The sequence below is a fragment of the Protopterus annectens genome, chromosome 7.part0 (genome assembly GCF_019279795.1).
Source record: "Protopterus annectens isolate FY-2018-M chromosome 7.part0, PAN1.0, whole genome shotgun sequence".
In the NCBI taxonomy this organism is placed as follows: domain Eukaryota; kingdom Metazoa; phylum Chordata; order Ceratodontiformes; family Protopteridae; genus Protopterus; species Protopterus annectens.
In genome coordinates, this window is record NC_056739.1 from 776,970,295 (window position 1) to 776,990,560 (window position 20,266).

At 42.5% G+C, this 20,266-nt stretch overlaps 1 protein-coding gene across 1 annotated transcript in view; it reads left to right on the forward strand.

Annotated features, from left to right (window-relative positions):
* The first annotated feature begins 2,776 nt into the window (after nucleotides 1–2,776).
* The window catches only part of SLC12A9 (solute carrier family 12 member 9), an 843,978-nt gene continuing 826,488 nt past the window's right edge, over nucleotides 2,777–20,266 (forward strand). The window contains exon 1 of the mRNA XM_044076336.1: nucleotides 2,777–3,027. Within this exon, the coding sequence (XP_043932271.1) occupies nucleotides 2,811–3,027 (217 nt within the window). The 5' untranslated portion in view covers nucleotides 2,777–2,810. The remainder of the gene's footprint in view (nucleotides 3,028–20,266) is intronic.

Sequence of the window (20,266 nt, forward strand, 5' to 3'; positions counted from 1 at the left end):
TGGCAACATAGGTCTTTTTCAGAGTTGATGAATGAACTCCCACCCAAGCCTCTATGAAGAAGCAGTGATCTGAAAAATCAATGGACCGAGAACTTCAAGGGTGGCCAGAACCAGTAGTGACAGGCATTTGGTTGTTGGCTCTAAGCTTGATATTAGCCTGGAGGGGGAATATCAAACATTATTGATGAAGAAAGAGATGGAAGGGCTGGTGCTGCTGTATCTTTCATGGGGTCCATTGGTTGTACAGTAGATTAGATAACCCTAGTCTTATCCTCAGATAAAAAGTTGAGCATCTGACCTGCAGTGTGAAACTGTTAAAACTGTTTTAATGATAAGACACGGTGGGCTGCACAATCCTTCCACCATCCAGAAGAGTGTAGCTAGTTGGTTAGTCACCATGAGTTCTTTCCCTTTTCGGGAACACTGCCATCTTATAAATCTCTGCCTGGTATCGAATGCAGTGTTCATCCCACTCAAAACTGCTGCTCTAAACCAGTGACTGTACAGCCTGTGCCTGCTTGTTGTATGAGTAGAAGATCACAATCGTAGCAAGGCCTGTACTTAGATGCTTGGCAAACATGACTTGTGGCTATCAAGTCAAATGCCAAGGTCAGTGATCCTTTCAAGGTCATCTTTATTGACCGTGGCATCCAGCAATTCAGCACTGTCCCCTGGAAGGAGCTGAAGGACTTTGCAGAACAAATATCTGGAGTTGCCAAGGTCAGTGATGCATATAGATTAATTGACCATGGCATTCAGAAAGTCAGCACCATTCCCTGAAAGGAGCTGAAGACAAATATCTGGAGTAATATATTTGTTTGCTGTAATAACCTTCAGGTCAAGACCAGGGGGGCTGTAATGCAGAAACTCTAGACCAAAGTGGCTAAGGATGTGGTCGACCAAGGGACTAGTTCAACCACCAAGTCTGATTTCTTGGTCTCCAATAGGAAGACAGGGTCCTGAGTATGACCTAGTCTGTGAGCTTCAGAGGTCATAACTTGAACAAATCCAAAGCCTTTCATAATAGAACTGAATTCTTTAGCAGTACTCACTGAATTGTCGTCAACCTAACAACTAGATGCTGGTGACCAAAAGTAAAGTCTGTGATCCTTCAAACCCTGTAGGAATATCCTTGCATAACCTTGTGAGTGGTACGTGAGGAAAAACATAACACTTTGCAATAAGGACATGTTCGAATGAGTTGGTGTGACCTTGTTATTCTGGTGTTACGGTGTCAAGACATTGTTGGAGTTGAATCTTTAGCAATGGCATAATCACCATAGGAAAAGGCAAAATTTAAAACAAAATGACACCAAAATCCTTGGTCTAGGATGTCATTGTGCCTGTGCTGAACAGACTGAGGCTCGTGGGCCACCTGTGTCAGGAAACCCATTTGTGTCTTGAGCATGAGGCTGGCCGCCTCTTCTGTACACTGTGTAGCTTTTTTCATTTTAGCTGTTATACCCATTTATTGCTTTTTCTATTCTATACGCTGCTTGAGAGTCTGATCACTTTCAATAGGCTCCCTATTGAAATGTCAATCAAAATGTCGAGTGCCAACTGTCTAAAAATAAAAAAAAAAAAGGATCCAAAGTGCAGAAGACTGGAACTTTACGATTACTCGTCTTCTGTAAACTTTTTTGCAGGGGGGGGGGGGAGCAAACCTCCCCTGCTCCTCCGATGTGAGAGGCAAGCCCACCACAGCCCCCATAATTATAGCAATCTTGAAGTTACTGTATATAACTCTGGAAAAAAGGGAATGTTCTGGGAAATGCCCATCTCAGACTTAGTATATGTAAATGTTCTGGGAAATGCCCATCTCAGACTTAGTATATGTAAATCTATTTTTTGTCCATTCAGGCTCCTCCTTTCTATGCCTCCTCACACCTTTTTCATCCAATTTGAAGGTTTTATTTAAAAAAAAAAAAAAAAAAAAAACACTACCGTCAGATTTGATTGCAGGACATGACTAGATTGCTGTCACAATTGCAGGCTCCAGAGCACCCTGAGCCTTCTGAGGCTTGGGCACTTTGTTCCTTACAACTTGGTTTACTACTTAGGAACTAACCCAGCCATAGGTCCCATCAGGAAGGTTTGGCTACATGTAACAGGCATGTATGTGCAGTATTATTCTATGAGGAAACCTTCCTTGAAGGGCCACAAATGCACTTCTGCTGGCCCCCTCCATAGCAGTAACTGTTGGAAGTTCTCTGTAGGTTAGGAAGGTATTACTGATTAGAAGTGCAAGTATCAAATCTCTATTGCTATTTCTTAATTAGTAAGGTTAAGAATGCTTATGTAGTTAGTGTTTCATATCACACCATGTTCTAGCACCAAATGCGTACATCATGGAATGTATGTTCTTCCAAGAAAAATCTGCAATATCGTAATTGGTGGAAAGGATGCACCCTCCATAGGACTCCTCAAAGTGGGGTCTCCTCACAGATAAGCTAGAGGTTCCTGTTTAAGGTCAAATGATATGGTAAGAATGCATCTTTTATTTTCTTCCGTTGTGTGGAATCAGTCTAATTTCTAATGTGTTCTCCCAAGATTCCTGTGTTTCACAGAAAAAGATTTTCTCTTTTAGTAAAATAACTGTAAGAAAAAAGTTACAGCTCTCTAGTACTGTGGTCTTGTGGTGCTTTGGTTCGTTTATTGGTAGAAGGAGCCATTCCCATGTGATTATGTGCAAAATAAAACCGCTGTCATTGAAGACCTGTACTAATTTATTTTAAAGCCTACATGTATATGACTGTCTCTCTTTCATTTGTCTCTCCAGAAATTCTGTTTTGCAAACACTTGCTGTAATTATGCTGTCGAATGAGGACTCTCCATTATTAAACTATCGACTCTTTAGTGTGGTTGGCGATGGTGTGGGACAGGAAGAAGGCACAGATAATGGGCAGGTTGTTGTGTGCAGCAGCACTGGGACCTTGCCTGACCAGGACAAGAAGCTGTCCACTTTCTTTGGTGTAGTGGTACCTACTGTTCTGTCTATGTTCAGCATTGTGATCTTCCTGAGAATAGGTATGTATTGAAAAGTATACCTTTGAGCATTTCTGCTGTGAAATATATAACTTCTTCACAAAATGTTCAGAAATAGTGATGGCTACATGAGATTTGAACCCAGTTGCCTTAGCATACTGTATTGGTATAAAGCCATGTTTGGGTAAACTTTGAAGTGATTGTGTTAATTCAAAAACTGGATGATCTTCAGTCTTTACTCCCCACTGAACTTTCAACACTTCCCTCTATTTCCTTGTTCAAAAATAAACTTAAGCTCTTCCTTAAAACACATTGGATGTGCCCCTGTACTAAACCTGACTAACCTACATGCTCTCACTACTTGTTTCAACCCCACCTTATATGCTCTAGATACCTGTCTCTACCTCACTGTCTCAGCTCAGTAACAAACACATCAGAATTCAACTACCATTCTACCTCTACTACCTAGCCTTACCTATTAGTATACTCTCATAAAAGTTCCAGTCTTCACGATTAGAACTTTCTTACTCAACTTCTGTTCCAGTCCTACTTTCATTTTTTCCCCTTCTTATATCTAGAATTATATTGTGTGTTTTACTATCAATCTTTCTGAACAGTTAAAATTCAGCCTCATGATAAATTGTATTACGTTTAGTCAATATTTTTTGTTATATACTCTATATACCTGTAACCACTTTTTAGCTAATACAGCTTTAGTTATTATTAATGTAATCGATGTACTGTAATTGAAGTTTGGAGCTTATCTCCCCGGGCCTCTACTGAAAATGGACATATATCCAGCTAGACTAGCACGGTCAACAAATGTAAAATAAAAAATAAATAAAATGTGTGCGGGAGTATGTGTTCGCTCTTCATTCTTAATAATTTGCTGTGACGCATAAGCCAGAGCCTGCTGTGCAGCACAGATGAGTGGAGGTCTTGCTGCGATGCCAGTAATGTCCTTTTGAATCGTGAACCCAGGACTGGTAGATGCTGGCTGTGAGATGGCTTATGCCAGCTGACTTATCTCAGTGAGAGGGAGTAAGGAAATTTTCACTCGAGCTGTAGCTGTGTCTTCTGTTGGAGACCAAGCTTTACTTCCCCATTGAAAATCCCTAACTAGTTAAGGATACCATTTCACCAGCACCTGGCTCCTGGTTGTACATCAACTCAAAAAAGGGAAAATTAAGAAAATTATTCACTGCAATAAAGTACCAGAGCACCAAAACATACAACAACATCAAATGCAAAGTGTGTGTGTGTATACATGCAGTGAGTGCGGTATGTTTGGTCATACATTCATTATATTGAACATTTAGTTAGAAGGTTGTTTTGTCAAGCTGCCAGTTCATTTCAGAATGCTGTTTTTCTTTTTAAAGTATTGCTGTACCGGGGGAAGTGGGAGTTGCCCTTTCCCCAGTGTTTTGCAGTTGAGTTGGTATACATAATTAGCAGGGGGTGTGAAGGCTGGCTTGCCCCCTGCAAAAAATGAATTTTTTTTCTGAGCATATCAGCTTGATGAAGTAATGAGTTTTTTTTTTTTTTTGTGGTCGAAGTAGAATATGCAGTTAGTCGGTGATGTAGTGAAGTATGACCATACAATGCACAGTCATCATATCAATGGGTAGAAAACAATAATTAGACCTGCAAAACTCTTGCCTGACCCGAATTTGCTGTGTGGGAGCATTCTTGTGGATCCAGATGTTGCTTAACTAAACTTCAAACACTGTATCACTAATGGTCAGATTTGCCTATAATATTCCATTCAAAACTCCACCATTACCTTGGACTTCAATTAGTTCAGTGGCCCAGCCCAAAGCACAGATTATAATGGTGCAGTATGCCATTATAGTAAAATTTTCTGCTCCGGAGTCTTTGCACTTTTCTGTACAAGTTTAAAGTACATGACTAATATTTGAGCTCTGCATTCCACAAATACTGTAAAATATGTCGGGAAATTATCTGATTACTTTGGAGGTGAACATTATCAAACTTTGGAATTGCTTACTCCATGCAAAGTTATTTGGTCATCTTTTTTTTTGTGTATATGTGTGTTCTTTTTGCCTCTATGCCTGCCAACCACAAAAACTCTCCCAACTAAATTTGAAGTCCATGCGTTACTTCATGGGGGGGTGTCCCCAGAACATTGGAGGTGAGCGTCTCCTGGAAGGGTAATCAGTCAGGTAGCTGTGAGAATTGTTTGTGTCTTCGGCAGTATCCTGGTTGATTGCATTTTAAAGGGCCTACCCTCCATCTCGTTGGCTGGGAGATAACCTACTAACTTTGCCATAGGGACCCATAGTGCCCATTCTCAGTGACTGCATCCTCCATTGTACTTGATGGCTGCCACCAGACAGTGGCTTGGTGGGCCAGAAGCCTTCCCGCTGGACAACACCACCTTTCCTCTTGAGGGATTATGGCAGTAGCTGTCCCACCCCAGAACGGCCATGCACATCTACCCTGCTTATTCCATTAAGTGCCCAAGCCAAGAATAAAACTAGAGTCATGTAGGCTGTAGTCGGGCCTTTATCCCTCTGTACCATCAGAGCTGGCTAAACTTGTCAGTCCTCTTTCACATTTATATATCTTTGAAAAGGATTCCATAATAAAGGCAGTAGATGCCCTTGTGGCATTACTCAAGGGTAATATCCTCATAGCCCTCTTTCTGCACCTCTCATTTGTTTTTAAACTCTTCAACTGTTTATTTTTTTATTTTTTAACTCTGCCATGTTAAGTTGTCAATCTCGCCTTCATTCTTGCTTGATGGGTTCAGAGCCGATCCTCGGCTCCGACTCGGCACTTGCTAAGCTCGAGAGTCACTTTTACCAGCTCGAGGCAGCCCCATATCCCATGATGCAAGGCGGTAAGTACCCAGATCTCGTTTGCCGCTTTGCTGATGAGGTCCTCCTTTTACCAGCTCCTGGTAAGTGAAATTTTACATTACTATTTTAGCCCCTTTCTTCAAAAAAACTTAAAATTATTAGTTTTAACATAGTTTTAGTCCCTTTCTGACAAAAATTTTCCCTGTCTCCTTATAACTTTCAGTCAGACTTTCTCCCATCCCATCCCCCCCCTTGTTAGGGTGTGTGTGTGTGTCTGTTGTTGATACCTTTTGATATATTTAATTTAATTTCTTGGACTGGTGTTGTGTGTGTGTTTTATTCACCATGTCTAAGGAAAGGGTCTCAGGCTTTAAGAAGTGTGACTCGTGCTGTCAGAAGATGTCTCTGACAGACGGTCACACTTCTTGCCTTTACTGTCTGGGGCCTCTTCACCTGCAGGACTCCTGTGCTATATGTCATTCTTTTAGCCAGAGAGTCCTGCAGGAAAGAAGAAATAAATTGATTTTGAGGGGCCTTCTTAAGCCGGAGGGCTCTCCGGCTAAGTCGGCCCCATCTAAGACTTCTAAGTCTTCCAAGGCCCAGGCTTCTGTGTCCAAGCCTGTGGCCTCAGCTCCGACTCATTCAGAGTCGAGATCGGCTCCGGCTGGAGCCGATTCTGGGTTACCTAAACCTTCGTGCCGATTCTGGTTCGACCACTTCGGTGTCGGCTCCGATCGGTTCCGACCACCATGTGGCCCAGGCATCGGTGTTGGCTCCGATCGGCTCTGACACCCTTACTTTTATGGCCGTATCGGCTCCGGCTGGAGCCGATGCATCGAAGCTACCTGTCAGTGCCGATAAGTTGTCGGCTCCGACAGTTCCTGTGGTTTCATCGGCTCCGATGGTTCCTTCGAGGAAGAGGTCTAGGTCCCCTTCCTTGGAGCCGATGCATTCGGCTCCGGCTTCGCCTCTCCTCTCGGAACGGAGCCATCGGAGCCGATCTTCAAGGTCATCCAGGCTTTCTGACCATGATTTGGAGAGAGTGGTCAGTAGATTACTAAAGTCACAGGCACTGGCCCAAATGCTACATAGTCCGTCTCAGCAGACGACTATTAGTCCACACCCCATTGCAGTTCCTCCTTCGACTCTACCCCAGAGTTTGGAGTTGGAGTCTTCGGGAATGGTTTCTGCTACGGCTGAGGGACAGATACCCCCTTCTGCTCCTTCAGCCTCTACTCTTATCTTCTCTTCGAGACCTTCCTTAGAGGGATTCAGTGGCCGGGCTTCCCTGGTCTCCTCCGAGGGGGTGAGTGGCATCGGACCCTTGTCCGAGTCCGCTCTTCCCCTTGGAGCCTCGGCCTTGGTGAGCTCGGCTCCGACATCTGCCTCGGAGCCTTCCTTTTCGGTGGGTCCGGGAGTTCCTAGTTCTTCGGAGCGGGTTCTTTCGGACCTCCCTGGGAGGGGAGCCTTTGAGGTGATGAAGAGTGTGCTGGCCACTGGTCTCAGCCAGCAGTCTGTTCCCTTAGCTCCTCCCTCTATAGTGCCTGTTGACATCACTGCCACTTCTCTTGCTCCAGGACCCAGAGATCCTCCGCCTCAGGTTTCCCCACTGGGAATATCCCCCTCTTCCGAGGATTCTCCTGATTTGTCAGGAGATCCTCCGCGGAAGAGGACCTGTAAGAGGAAACACGTAGACTCCCCGAGCCTATCACTTCAGATACTGACTTAGATGAGTCAGAGGGATCCCCAAGATCCCCTCTGAGGATGTCTCCTTCTCAGACATCCTAGAACTCCTTAGACAGAGGGAAACTGGCCCACCAATAATCCCTCTGAGGATGAGTCAGTATACCTGAGGCGTTTGGATCTCGGCCCTCCACCTCCTGGGTGTCTCCGCCTTCGACCCCTTATGCAGGTTATTGCTCGAAGGCGTGGGCTGCTCCTGACTCTGTAGAGCCAGTCCCTAGGAGGCCTTCTAAATTTATTACTGCCCGTCGGACAAGCTATTCCTCACAAAAGGTGTCCCCGCTGATGCCATGGTGGTGGCGGCTGCCACCAAGAAGGAACTTGCAGATCCTTCTGTACCTGTCCATCCTCCTAATAAGGACTCTAGGACCATGGATAGATATGGTAAGCGGATGTTTTCTTCAGCGACCTTTGCTATGCGTCGCTGAACTACCTATGTCACTTCACCAGACTCCAAAGGGATATCCTTAAGGAGCTAGGTGAAGTTGTGCAGGTTCCTACAGCTGCCGGGCTCAGGAAAAAATTGCTTCGCAGCTAGGAACCCTTAACTCCATTGCAAACTCCTCCATGCGGCTGATATCATATGCTGCTGATGGAGCGAGTAGGGCCGCAGGTACAGGTGTGGCTCTTAGACGCCAAGCCTGGATGCGGCTATGTAATTTTGCAGATCCCTTTAAGGCGTCCTTCACAAACTCTCCCTTTGATGGGTCAGCTTTGTTTGGCCCTCAAGTGAAGGAAACGTTGACCAGGTGTGAGCAGGACGGCAAAACTCTTTCTGCCGTAGGAGTCCGTTTTTCCACCCCTTCTAGACCTTACCCCAAAGGACAGAAGGGTAGCAAAATGTGGTTCCGCAAATCCCAAGGAGTCACGCCGGATTCACGTGGTCAGTTTACCCCTAGAGGCAGAGGGGGTAACAACAACAGACGCATCTCTAGAGGCAGAGGGTCAACAAAACCAGGGAAACAGAGAGTCTCTCTCTGACAAGCCCTTTCAGCATCCCTGAGATGTTGCCTGGCTGTCCCTCCTTGGAGGCAGTCGGGGGAAGACTATCGCTGTACCCAGAAGCTTGGCGTTCCCTCACTCAAGACAGATGGGTACAGTCGATCATATCCAAGGGTTACAAAATTCCTTTCGAGGAAAGTCCTTTCTATCCCTCAAATTCCCTTCCAGATGTACCACCCGGTCTAAGGGAAATTGCAGAGTTAGAAGTCTTAAAACTACTGCAAAAAAGAGCCATTCAGCCAGTTACAACAGACCATTCAGAGCCCGGAATCTACTCAAGGTTCTTTTTGGTCCCCAAAAGGACGGGAGACTGGAGACCAATATTGGATCTCAGCAGGCTCAACAAGTCTGTGAGGAAGACAAGATTCCGAATGGTCACTCTTCAGTCAATTCTGCCCTTCTTACAGAAGGACAACTGGATGTGCTCAATAGATCTTCAGGATGCGTACTATCACATAAAAATTCACAGATGCTCCAGGAGATTTCTCCGCTTTCGGCTGGGGTCCAGTCATTTCCAGTTCAGAGCCCTGCCCTTTGGTCTCACTACAGCCCCCAGAGTGTTCACAAAATGCATGGCAGTGGTCACGGCTCACCTGAGACATCAAGGATTCCAGGTGTTTCCGTATCTCGACGACTGGCTCCTTTCAGCCACCACCAGGCATCAGCTTGTTCAAGCCAGGGATTACACAATAAATCTTTGTTCTCATTTGGGCATCTCGATCAACTTCAAAAGTCATCCTTATTGCCCTGCCAGTCTATTACTTTCATAGGCAAACTTAAACACTGTTCGGATGTCAGCTACCCTTACAGATCAAAGAGTTTCAGACATTCAAAGTCATGTCAGGATCATTCTAGCCAACAAGAAAGTACAGGCCAGAATGGTTCTAAAGGTATTAGGCCTCATGGCTGCGGCCATTACTCTTCTTCCCCTGGCTCGCTTCTACATGCGCCTTCTGCAGTGGATGTTGTTCACTCAGTGGTCTTACCAACAACTTCCAATGCGTCACCAAATTCTGGTGACACAGATTTGCAAAAATCATCTTGCTTGGTGGATCACTTCTCCCCAGATTCACCAAGGCAGACACTTTGTACCCCCATCCCCAGTAGCCACTGTCACCACGGATGCCTCCCTGATCGGGTGGGGGGGTCATTATCAGGGCAGGATGGTTCATGGGATGTGGCAACTGTTTGAGTACCACCTGCACATAAATGTCCTGGAGATGAGAGCAGTGCTTTTAACGTTGCAAGCCCTCAACGACTTTCTTCCCGTAGGGACAATTGCAGTCCACACAGACAACATGTCTGTAGTTTGGTATATCAACAAACAGGGCGGAACCAAGTCCTACCCCTTGTGTCGAGAAGCGCTCAGACTTTGGCAATGGGCGATCTCCTCTCATCGGTTTCTGGTAGCAACGCACATCCCTGGGAAAACCAACATTTTAGCGGACAGATTGAGCAGAGCTATTCTCATGCCTCACGAGTGGTCTCTCAAGCAATCTTTAGTGGAAGAGATTTTTCTGGAATGCGGTCGCCCATGTTGCGATCTTTTTGCTACTCCCCAAAACAGCAAATGCCCAGACTTCTTCTCTCTCTTCCTCTGCCAGGCCATCCCCCAGAGACGCTCTGACCCAGGATTGGCCCCAGGGACTTCTTTATGCCTTCCTCCTTTCCCCTGATCCCTCAAGTTATCCAGAAAGCAACCGTTTTGAGAGCCAAAATGATTCTCATTGCTCCTTATTGGCCTCGACAAATTTGGTTTCCGTTCCTCCATCGTCACCTTTTGGTGCAGCCGTGGCATCTGGACCCAGTGCCAGATCTTCTGATTCACCAATCCGGTCAGCTGCACCGGTCTATCCCTTCTCTCAACCTCACAGCATGGTTGCTCCACTTCCTTCCTTAGCCAGGCTTCCTTTGATCTCTAACCCGTTAGAGACATTCTAGTAGCTTTTAAAATCCTCTACCAGGAGGATTTATACAAGCAAATGGAAACGTTTCTCTTATTGGGCTAAAGCCAAGAATATTGATCCCTTCACTGCCCCAGTTCAGGCAGTTTTGGATTTCTTAGCGGAGATTTTTCATGCAGGCTCCTCTTCTTCCACAGTTAGAGTTCAATTGGCTGCTATCTCGAACTTTCATGTCGGGTTCGCAGATCGCAATATTATGTCCCACAGGCTTTGTAGAGCCTTCTTGAAAGGAATTTTCCTTCTGAAGCCTCCAGTCAGGAATCCTCCTCCTCAATGGGATCTAAATTTAGTGCTGACATCCTTGATTCTTCCCCCCTTCGAGCCAGCTGTTTCTTGCTCCCTGAAATTTCTTTCATGGAAAACCTTATTCCTAGTGGCTATTACATCTGCCAGGAGGGTGTCTGAACTTCATGCTCTATCGGTTCGACCCCCCTATTTGGTCTTTCACAAAGACAGAGTATCATTGAGAACTAATCCGACCTTTTTGCCTAAGGTCGCCTCAAAGACTAATTTGAATTAATCCATTGATCTCCCTGTATTTTTTCCAAACTATTCAAACAGATAGGAACAAAAACTACATTATCTTGATGTCCACCGCCAACTCAGATATTATTTGGACAGAACTAAACAATTTAGGAAATCCGATCAACTCTTTGTTTCCTATGCTGATAACAAGAAAGGCCTTCCTGTCTCAAAAGTGACCTTATCTAGATGGCTTTCTTCTGTCATCTCTGAAATTTATCGGCTCAGGGGAAAACAGCTGTGCTCAAAACCTAAAGCACATTCAACTAGAAGCTTAGCTACTTCTACAGCCTTTCAAGCTAGACTTCCTTTAGACACTATTTGTGCAGCGCCACTTGGGCCACTCCTCATACTTTTGTTTCCCAGTACAAATTGTCCTTGGCATCCAGGGACAGTGCCAGTTTTGGCTCTACAGTCGTCAAGAGTCTGCTCCATTGTGCCACCCAGGTTAGAGGTGCTACGGACGCTGTCCCATCAAGCAAGAATGAAGTAGATTGACAACTTAACATTGAGAAGTTATGTACCTACCATAACGTTCCATGTTAGTTGTCTTCTCTCGCCTTCTTTCTTGCGACCCTCCCTCCTTCCCCCAGGCCTGGACAGACCTTTTTCTACAAGGAATTATTATGCTGAAGACCATTCAGAGCTGGTCCTTCTTCCATCCTGCAGGCTTTTCTTTCTTCCTTTGGGAAGTGTTTATGCTTGGTGCTATTGCCCTTTGTCATCAAACGAGATCTGGGTACTTACCGCCTTGCATCATGGGATATGGGGCTGCCTCGAGCTGGTAAAAGTGACTCTTGAGCTTAGCAAGTGCCGAGTCGGAGCCGAGGATCGGCTCCGAACCCATCAAGCAAGAAAGAAGGCGAGAGAAGACAACTAACATGGAACGTTATGGTAGGTACATAACTTCTCGTTTTCTAATCTTTCTAATCATTGCCTTTCTCAGCTGTATTTCCACCCTCATCCCCACTGTTATTCCCTATCTCATTCACTCCATAAGAGCTCAGGAAATGTTGGCTGTTAATTTCCACTACAGGAACAATGTTTCATCCTGAGGTAGTTTTAAGAAAATTTTTTTTCTAAAACTACAGTTGAAACAAATGTTCTGAAGTCTTGAACTGTGAATGTTATATGAAAAGTATAAATATGTAAATGTTCAGCACACAGACATAGACACATGCACCCCTTCATAATTGTACTAAAGTTGCCATTCCAGCTCATGATTTTGTAATTGGCAGTAACTGCAAATTTTTGTGCACGTGTGGTATATTTTTGGAAACAAGTGACAATATCTCTGAACCATAACAGCTAGACACACTAGATTTGTCTGTTTATCTCGCCCAGCATTCTGTTATGCTGGCTTACTAAGGAACTGACAGAAATGTGAGATAAATCATACTTATAATAGTTTTTTTATTTCAGATATATCTCTGGAGTTTTATGTTGCATCTCTGCAGTTTTGTAAAGAGGAACAGAGTTTATAGTCATTTAGAAGAAAACTCAATCATAGCAATAGAACAAAGGGGTAATAAAAGAAATATGGAACAAAGGATAATTTGTTGTTAAACAGTCATAATGAAGAACTGTAAAAGGAAGAATCTAAGTATGGCATGGATAGACTACAAAAAAGCATTTAACAGTATTCCACATTAATGTATAAGAGAGTCCTTAAAATGTATAAGATAAACTGTACACTGATCCGTTGTATTACAATGACCATGAAACAGTGGCAGACCACTTTGCAGTTAAAACTGTAATAAATGACAAATTATTATTCCAGGGATAAAACTTCAAAGGGATTATTCCAGTGTGACTCTGTCACCACTGCTCCTTTGTCTTGTCCTTAACCCATTAAGCTGTTCACTTAACAGATTAGGTCAGGGCTATAATTTGGCTCCTAGAAAACAACAAAGTGTAAAGACACCTTATCTTCTTTTTGTGGATGACTTTAAAACTGTATAGTTCATCAGATGAGGAACTGAAACCACAACTGTAAGTGGTTAAAAATTTTTCAGATGCTGTAAGGATGTCATTTGGTCTTGATAAATGTGCAAAAGCAACCTTTAAAGCAGGAATGCTACAGCACCGAGCAATCATCAGTTTGGGACAGGAATGTGATACAAAAACTTGAGGAAGTGTATAAATATGTGGGAATTGATGAAGGATCAAAATAAAACATTAAGAAATGCAAATAAAACTTGGTAAGGAATATTTTAGAACACAAAAATTATTACTGAAAACAGTGTTGACATTTAGGAACAAAGTCCAAGCTATAAATCAAATTGCTGTTCCTGTCCTAACTTACAGTTTTGGAGTGGACTGACTGGCCCCAAAAGATGTTGGATCTGTTGGACGTGAAAATAAGAAGGATGCTTCATGTTTATCAAAATGATTTATAAAAAAAATTGTATAACAAGATTATAAATTCCCCGTTTTGAAGGAGGTATGGGCTTCTTTGAAATTGATTGTATAGATGTGCAGTTATAGGCCTGCATACATATCTGCTGAACTCACAAGATCCAAACATAGCGAAAGTTTTAAAACACAAGGAAAATAAGTGTAAGATGACTTCCCTGCTTAGTTTAGCAGAAGCATATCAGTGTCAAGTGGGAATTAAAATGAAAACAGAAGTAGATACAAAATTGGGCAGCAACTGAATATAGCTGCAGGTATAGAAACCTTTTGGAACACCCTCATGTTAATCAGGACTGAACACAGGAATGGTTGAGGAGAGGTGAATTTAAACCAAAAGACAAAAGGTTAATATTGACAGCCCAAGGTTAGGGGACAATATACATGTTGCTTTACAAGTCTAATGAACATGTGGGAGAAACGGAAGAATGTAGGTTTTATAAAACAGAACTGGAGACAGTTGCCCACCTTGTTGCTATTTGTGATATACTAATGGCAGAGGGACTGTATACTGAAAAGCATAATAATGTAGCAAGGCTGTTGCATTAGGGATTGTCCAAACATTATAATATTGAAGTAGCTGAAAAACACTGGAAACATGAGCCACAAAGCATTATAAAAAGTTTTGTTTATATCACATGGGATCACCCATTATCAACAGTTCAGAAAATAGATGCAAGAAAACCAGATACAGTAGTCCATGAAAAGAAGGCAAAAGTAGCATTGGTCATTGAAATTGCTAGACCCATGAAAAGAAGGCAAAAGTAGCATTGGTCATTGAAATTGCTAGACCCATGAAAAGAAGGCAAAAGTAGCATTGGTCATTGAAATTGCTAGACCCACTGATTACATTGTCTTGCTTACAGAGAAACTAAGTCATCAAAAAAACAGGATTAGCAGGCAGAAGTAAGAGCAGTATGGAAGAAAGATACCCAGACAGTTCCAGTGTTAGTAGAAGCAGTGGGTCTTGTAAATAATTTACAGTCATTTTTAGGTATTCTGCCGATACATGAAACTGCATGTGAATTGCAGGAGTCATTTCTAGGCACATTGCGGTGATTCATAGAACGCTTCTGGCTAGCACCAAAGATTGAAACAATACTAATTTCATGAACTTTAGTCATACTTTGACTTAGGAATGGTGTCCATTCCTGTCATGGTATTAGAAACCCAAAGACTTAGAGAAATTAAAAAAAAGAATGTAGAACAGAAGATTAGTAAGGTAAAAGTTGAACAGAAACTGAATTTATGGAATACTTGCAAAATGCAGGATTTAGTGCAGAAAGTCTAACATTAAGTCATGACAAATGGCAAATTTTAGTGGATATTCCAGGGTTATTTTTTGTCACTACTGTTTTGCCTTGCCATTAACCCATTAAGCTATTTAGTTATAATTTTGCTCCCAGAAAACAAACTTAAAGAATTTTCATCTACCTTTTGTGGATCAGTTAAAACTGTATAGCTCATCATATGAGGAGTTGAAAGCACAACTACAAGAGGTTAAAACTTTCTCCGATGATATGTGAATGACATTTGGTAGTGATAAATGTGTAAAAGCAACATTTCAAACAAAGTTGCTGTGATGATGTGAGGTTGTGCCAGAGAGAGTAGGGCAGTGCATGTGTAACGTATGCCAGCATAATTAGCTGAAGTTTTATAAAGAATTTTATGTCATTTGGATATCAAACTAATTTGTACAGATGGTTGTGTTGAAAATGTATTTGTAAACTTGCTTGTGTATCAACAGTGGGTCCTGCTGGACAGAAGAGAAATATACCTGTATGTCAGGCTTACTCTAACTGAAAAAAGGTATATATGTTAACATAAGATGCTGGAAGGGAAGGAGTTAAGCTCAGCTGAGCTTAACCTTAAGAAAAAAAGCTTGAAATTAAATGACTTTGTTTAGGCCATAAAGATTTTATCTCACAGGTCTGAATGCATCCAGAAACACAATGTCTTGGCTGGGATCCTGCTGTTATTGTCCTTAATGGTAAATTAATTGCCACCCCTGGGGTGCCAGAGAATGGCTTGTTGGTCTCTGCAGGACGTGTGGAAGTGTTATTGTTTTACATTGTCAGGATGCCATAATAACCCTTAGCAAAGCTCTGTGTGTGAATTGTGACATATCTGTGCCAGATCCTGGCTCAAATTTCTAGTGAGGGGTTAGTGTGGGAACCACAGAGTCAGGTGACCAGATGTGATGTCATTTTGTAGCCAGCACTGAAATTGTATTTAGATACTAGTGAAAGATGTGTCATTAACACTCAGCACTCTGTTTTGGAACTGACAAGACCACTCACCCACTTCATCTTGCCTTGCTTTAGTAAGTAACTAGGGAACAGTAATTCTTCAGTCAGTTAGGGAAATATTGTGAGATTAGCTAAAAGTATTGTTTTTCTGTATCTGAGTCTTTTCATCTTTTTTTATATTTCTTGGGAATTGAAACTGTTTAATGTAAATAGATAATAAAAAAAACATAAGAATACTTAGTATTTATTATTAAATATATCTAAACCTTTCATTTTGGCTAGTCTTTTAGAAAATATTTCAACACTTGAGAGTATTTGCATTTATTTTGTTGTTAGTGTAGCATCATGCTCCTACCCGTGGTAGTGGTGCTGTGGTAGCATTGTCGCCTCACAGCAAGACGTTGTCCCGTTCGATTCTCAGCTAGACCGTCTTCTGTGTGGAGGCATGCGTGAATGGGAGTGCCTTCGTTGAAGGTTGTGCGTCAGGGCTGGTAACTCGGCACATAAAAATCCACTACCAAACATTAGCGGACCGGAGTTCCGATGTGGCGACCCCTAACCAGGACACAACGTAGCATCATGCTCCTGAAAGTCTTTACAGTTGGTTAATGCTACCATTTGTAAAAGTATTAATGTTACTAAGAGCTTTAAAGCAGAATCTGCCTTATAGTTTGGGTGGAGGTGGCATAGCAGGTAAATCTGTGCCAGACTTTCCCAGGTGTGTGTGTGTGTGTGTGTGTGTGTGTGTGTGTGTGTGTGTGTGTGTGTGTGTGTGTGTGTGTGTAAAAATCAAATCTGAGCGTGTGTGTCAGCTACCTGGAACAGACACAGAGCACGGATTTCTACAGAGAGAAAGATGGCGTCGTATTTGTGACCTGAAGATGAAGTCCAGCCCCAGGACTGGAGTGTGCTCCCTCTGTGCTCTTAAGGGAATTTGTGCTTTGTGCAGAGAGCTGTGTCTGGAAATGCTGTATGTGTTTTTGTTCTAAGTGAATGTTCCTCACTGGTGTCAGTGGTCAGGATTGAGGCTCCTTGATTACTGGCCCAGAGGAGGGATGTCATGGTTGCAGCACCAAGAAAATATTAGTTTGGAACAGGAATGTGATTATAAAGGAACTTGAACAGGAGGGAGTATATCAATATTTGGAAACTGATGAAGGATCGGCAGTAAAACCTGAACAAATGTGAGTAAAACTTAGTAAGGAATCCTTCAGAATAGTAAAACTAGTATTGAAACCTGCCCTGGCATGTAGGAGTAATGTTTAAGCTATTAACCAGTTTGCTCTTCCTGTTTTAACTTGAAGTTTTAGTGTGAGAGTGGCCCCAAAAGGCATTGTATTAGTTGAACAGAAAAACAAGAACAATGTTTCACGCTCATCAAATGATATATAAAGATCATTGTATACCAAGATTATATATCCTTTGCTCCAAAGGCGGCATGGGCGTCCTTGAAATTGATTCTGTGTATAGAGCTGCAATTTTAGGACTGCACACATATTTGCTGAGCTCATCAAATTCAAGCATACTGAAAGTTTTAAAGCATGAGGAGAGGAAGTCTTAAGTTCAAGACTTGTAAGGGCTGTTTATTTAATATCCCTGGTTGTGTTCCGCTTGAACTACAAAGTGAATGGCACCTCACCTGTGTGCTCTGTTCAATCACAGCCTCACCTCAGGCTTTGTCCCTGTCGAATGGTGCACTGCTCCAGTTATCCCTCTACAGAAAGGAAGAGCGACTACAGACCCTGGGAACTATCGCTCTATTAGCCTGACGAGTCTGATATGCAAAGCTATGGAACGCATCATCATGGACCAAATAAACAAGGATATAGGAAATCTCCAAACTCTGGATCCCACACAGTTTGGTTTTGTGAAGGGTAGATCATGCCTGCTCAACTTGGTCGACTTCTTCTTTGAGTCAGTCATCAGAGGTGTGGGTTCATACAGTCTACCTTGATCTGGCCAAGGATTTTGATACCATTCCCAACTCAAGAATCATAGAAAAACTCACTAAGCTAGGCATCAACCCCTATATCACTAGATAGGTTGCAAACTGGCTTCACAGATGGAACCCATAGTGTGAAAGTAGCTGACTCCAAGTCAGACTGCCGATTAGTCACGAGTGGAGTCCCACAGGGTTTGGTCCTGGGTCCTCTCCTGTTGGTATCTACTTCTCTGATGTCCAGGCCAACATGAAGGGACTCTGGCTGACAAAGTTCACAGACAATTGCAAGTTGGGAGCTATTATTAACTCCCCAAATGATGTTGACATCCTACCGAATGTCCTCACTGTGACCAACGACTGGTGTCAGAACCATGGCCTTAAGCTCCATGCCAAAAAATGTCTCATCATCCCCTTTAGGCAAAACCCGGTTCCCATGAATTACCACATTGATGGTAGTCAACGGAACACAGAAGACGTTATAAGAGATCTGGGAACACAGGTTGACAGCAGCCTCTCTTTTGATCACCACATTACCACTGTGGTCAGAAAGTCCTTCTGTGTGGCACATGTCATTACTAAGGGTTTTGCATCCAGGAAGAAAGAGTTCATTGTCTGCCTCCTCCTCTTCCCTCATTAGGCCAATCATAGAGTACAATACCCCATCTGGCATGTACTTCACTAGATACCTGCAACAACTGGAGAGGCCGCAAAAGTACCTCACAAAGAGGATCCTAGGCCTTAAACACTTGTCCTATATGGACCAACTCAAAAAACTCCCAACTATTCACCGTCTCATATTACCTACTTAGAAGCGATCTCTGCTTCACTTACAAAGCCATGTCTGACCCAGGTGTGTTAGAAATGCTACATCTAAAGAAATCCCAATCCCTCCACACCACATGCTCCAGAGACCTCAACCTCATTACCACAATTAACAGAACATGCTGGAGGGACAGGTTCATAGCTCGGAGACTGCCCATGCTATGGCACATACTTTCTCATACATGTCCAGCAGAGCACCTCACTGACCCTCTTCAAGAGAAATCTTGATGAGTGGATGGGAAACAGAAAATTCACCCCGGGGATGACACCAGTGGCTCTACTCGACAGAGGCACTGGGAACTAAGGTCGGGTGGCACTATGCCAGGGTAATCCTATGGCTAGGCTTGTAAAGGCCCCAAGGCCATTAGCCTAGTACACACCTATGATCTCTCTGCTTTGTTTAGAAGAAGCATTCAGATGTCAAGCAGGAATAGAAGTCAAGCAGAAGGAGACAAATTTCAGACAGCAACTGAATGTGTCAGAAAACAAAAGAAAGAAAAAGAATATAAGGAGAAGGATAAGACGAGAAGGAAAGTAATGTGGAAAAGCTGTAAATATAGTGCCAAATTTAGAAAACTCTTGGAAGAACCTCATGTTGATCAGGATTTAATGCAGGAAGGGTTAAGGAGAGGTTGGGAAGAAGGTCTGTATATTGAAAGGCATAATAATGGGCAAGACTGTTGCATTAGAGATTGTGCAAATACTACAATATTAAAATAGCTGAGAAGCATTGGAAACATGAGCTATAAGGCATCTGCAGAATGAAGTTTATATCCCATGAGATCATCCATTACCAACCGTTCAGAAATCAGCAAGAAAACCAGATATAGTAGTCCATGAAAAGAAGGCAAAAGTAGCATTGATCATTGAAATTGCTAGACCCAGTGAAAGATACTTAGACAGTTCTACTATTAGTAGGAGCAGTGTGTCTTGTAAAGAATTTACAGTCATTTTTAAAAATGCTGTCAATACATGTAACTCCAAATGAATTGCAGGAGTCATTTCTGGGCACATTGCGGGTGCTTCAAAGTGCACTTTTTGCTAAAATCAAAGACTGAAACAATACTAATTTGACAAATTTTAATCCTACTCTGACTTAGGAATAGAGTCCATTCCTGTTATGGTATTAGAAACCCAAAATACTTGGAGAAATTTAAATTGAGAGGAATGTAGAACAGAAGATTAGTAAGGTAGAAGTTAAACAAATATTTGTTTATTTATTTATTTATTTGACATGTGTTAACTGTGTTGGTCCAACTGAGTCAAAAGGCCAAAAGCCCATTTTCAGTGGAGATTTGAGGAGAAAAGCTCCAGTAAAATAAAAGCAAAAAATAAACAGTAAGAGGCTGATAATATGTTGTGAACAAAGATGAGATGTAAGTTGTTACATTGCATGGCAAATACAATGAAATACAAAATTGAAACAACTTGAGAGATGTTACATTGCTTGGAAGAAATACAAAATTGAAAAATGTTTACATAGATTATGGCAGAGAATGAAACATAAAAATGAAGTACAGGTTGTGAGATATCACATATTTGACTGATACAGAGATACAGCATAGATGAGAATTCATGCGAGTTAGAGCTGTAAAAATAAAGAATTTTATTAGAAGTAAAGGGAGGTTATGTAGGGTCCTGGCAAGAACAGATTCATGAGTTAGATTTTTTTTTTTTTTTTTTGAATCAATGCATGTGAGTGATGTTTCTTACATTAAAAGGGAGTTTGTTCCAGGCTTGAGATACAGAGTATCTGATAAAAGTTAAACAGTGGTTTTATTGGGCTTGTAAATATCTAGGAGG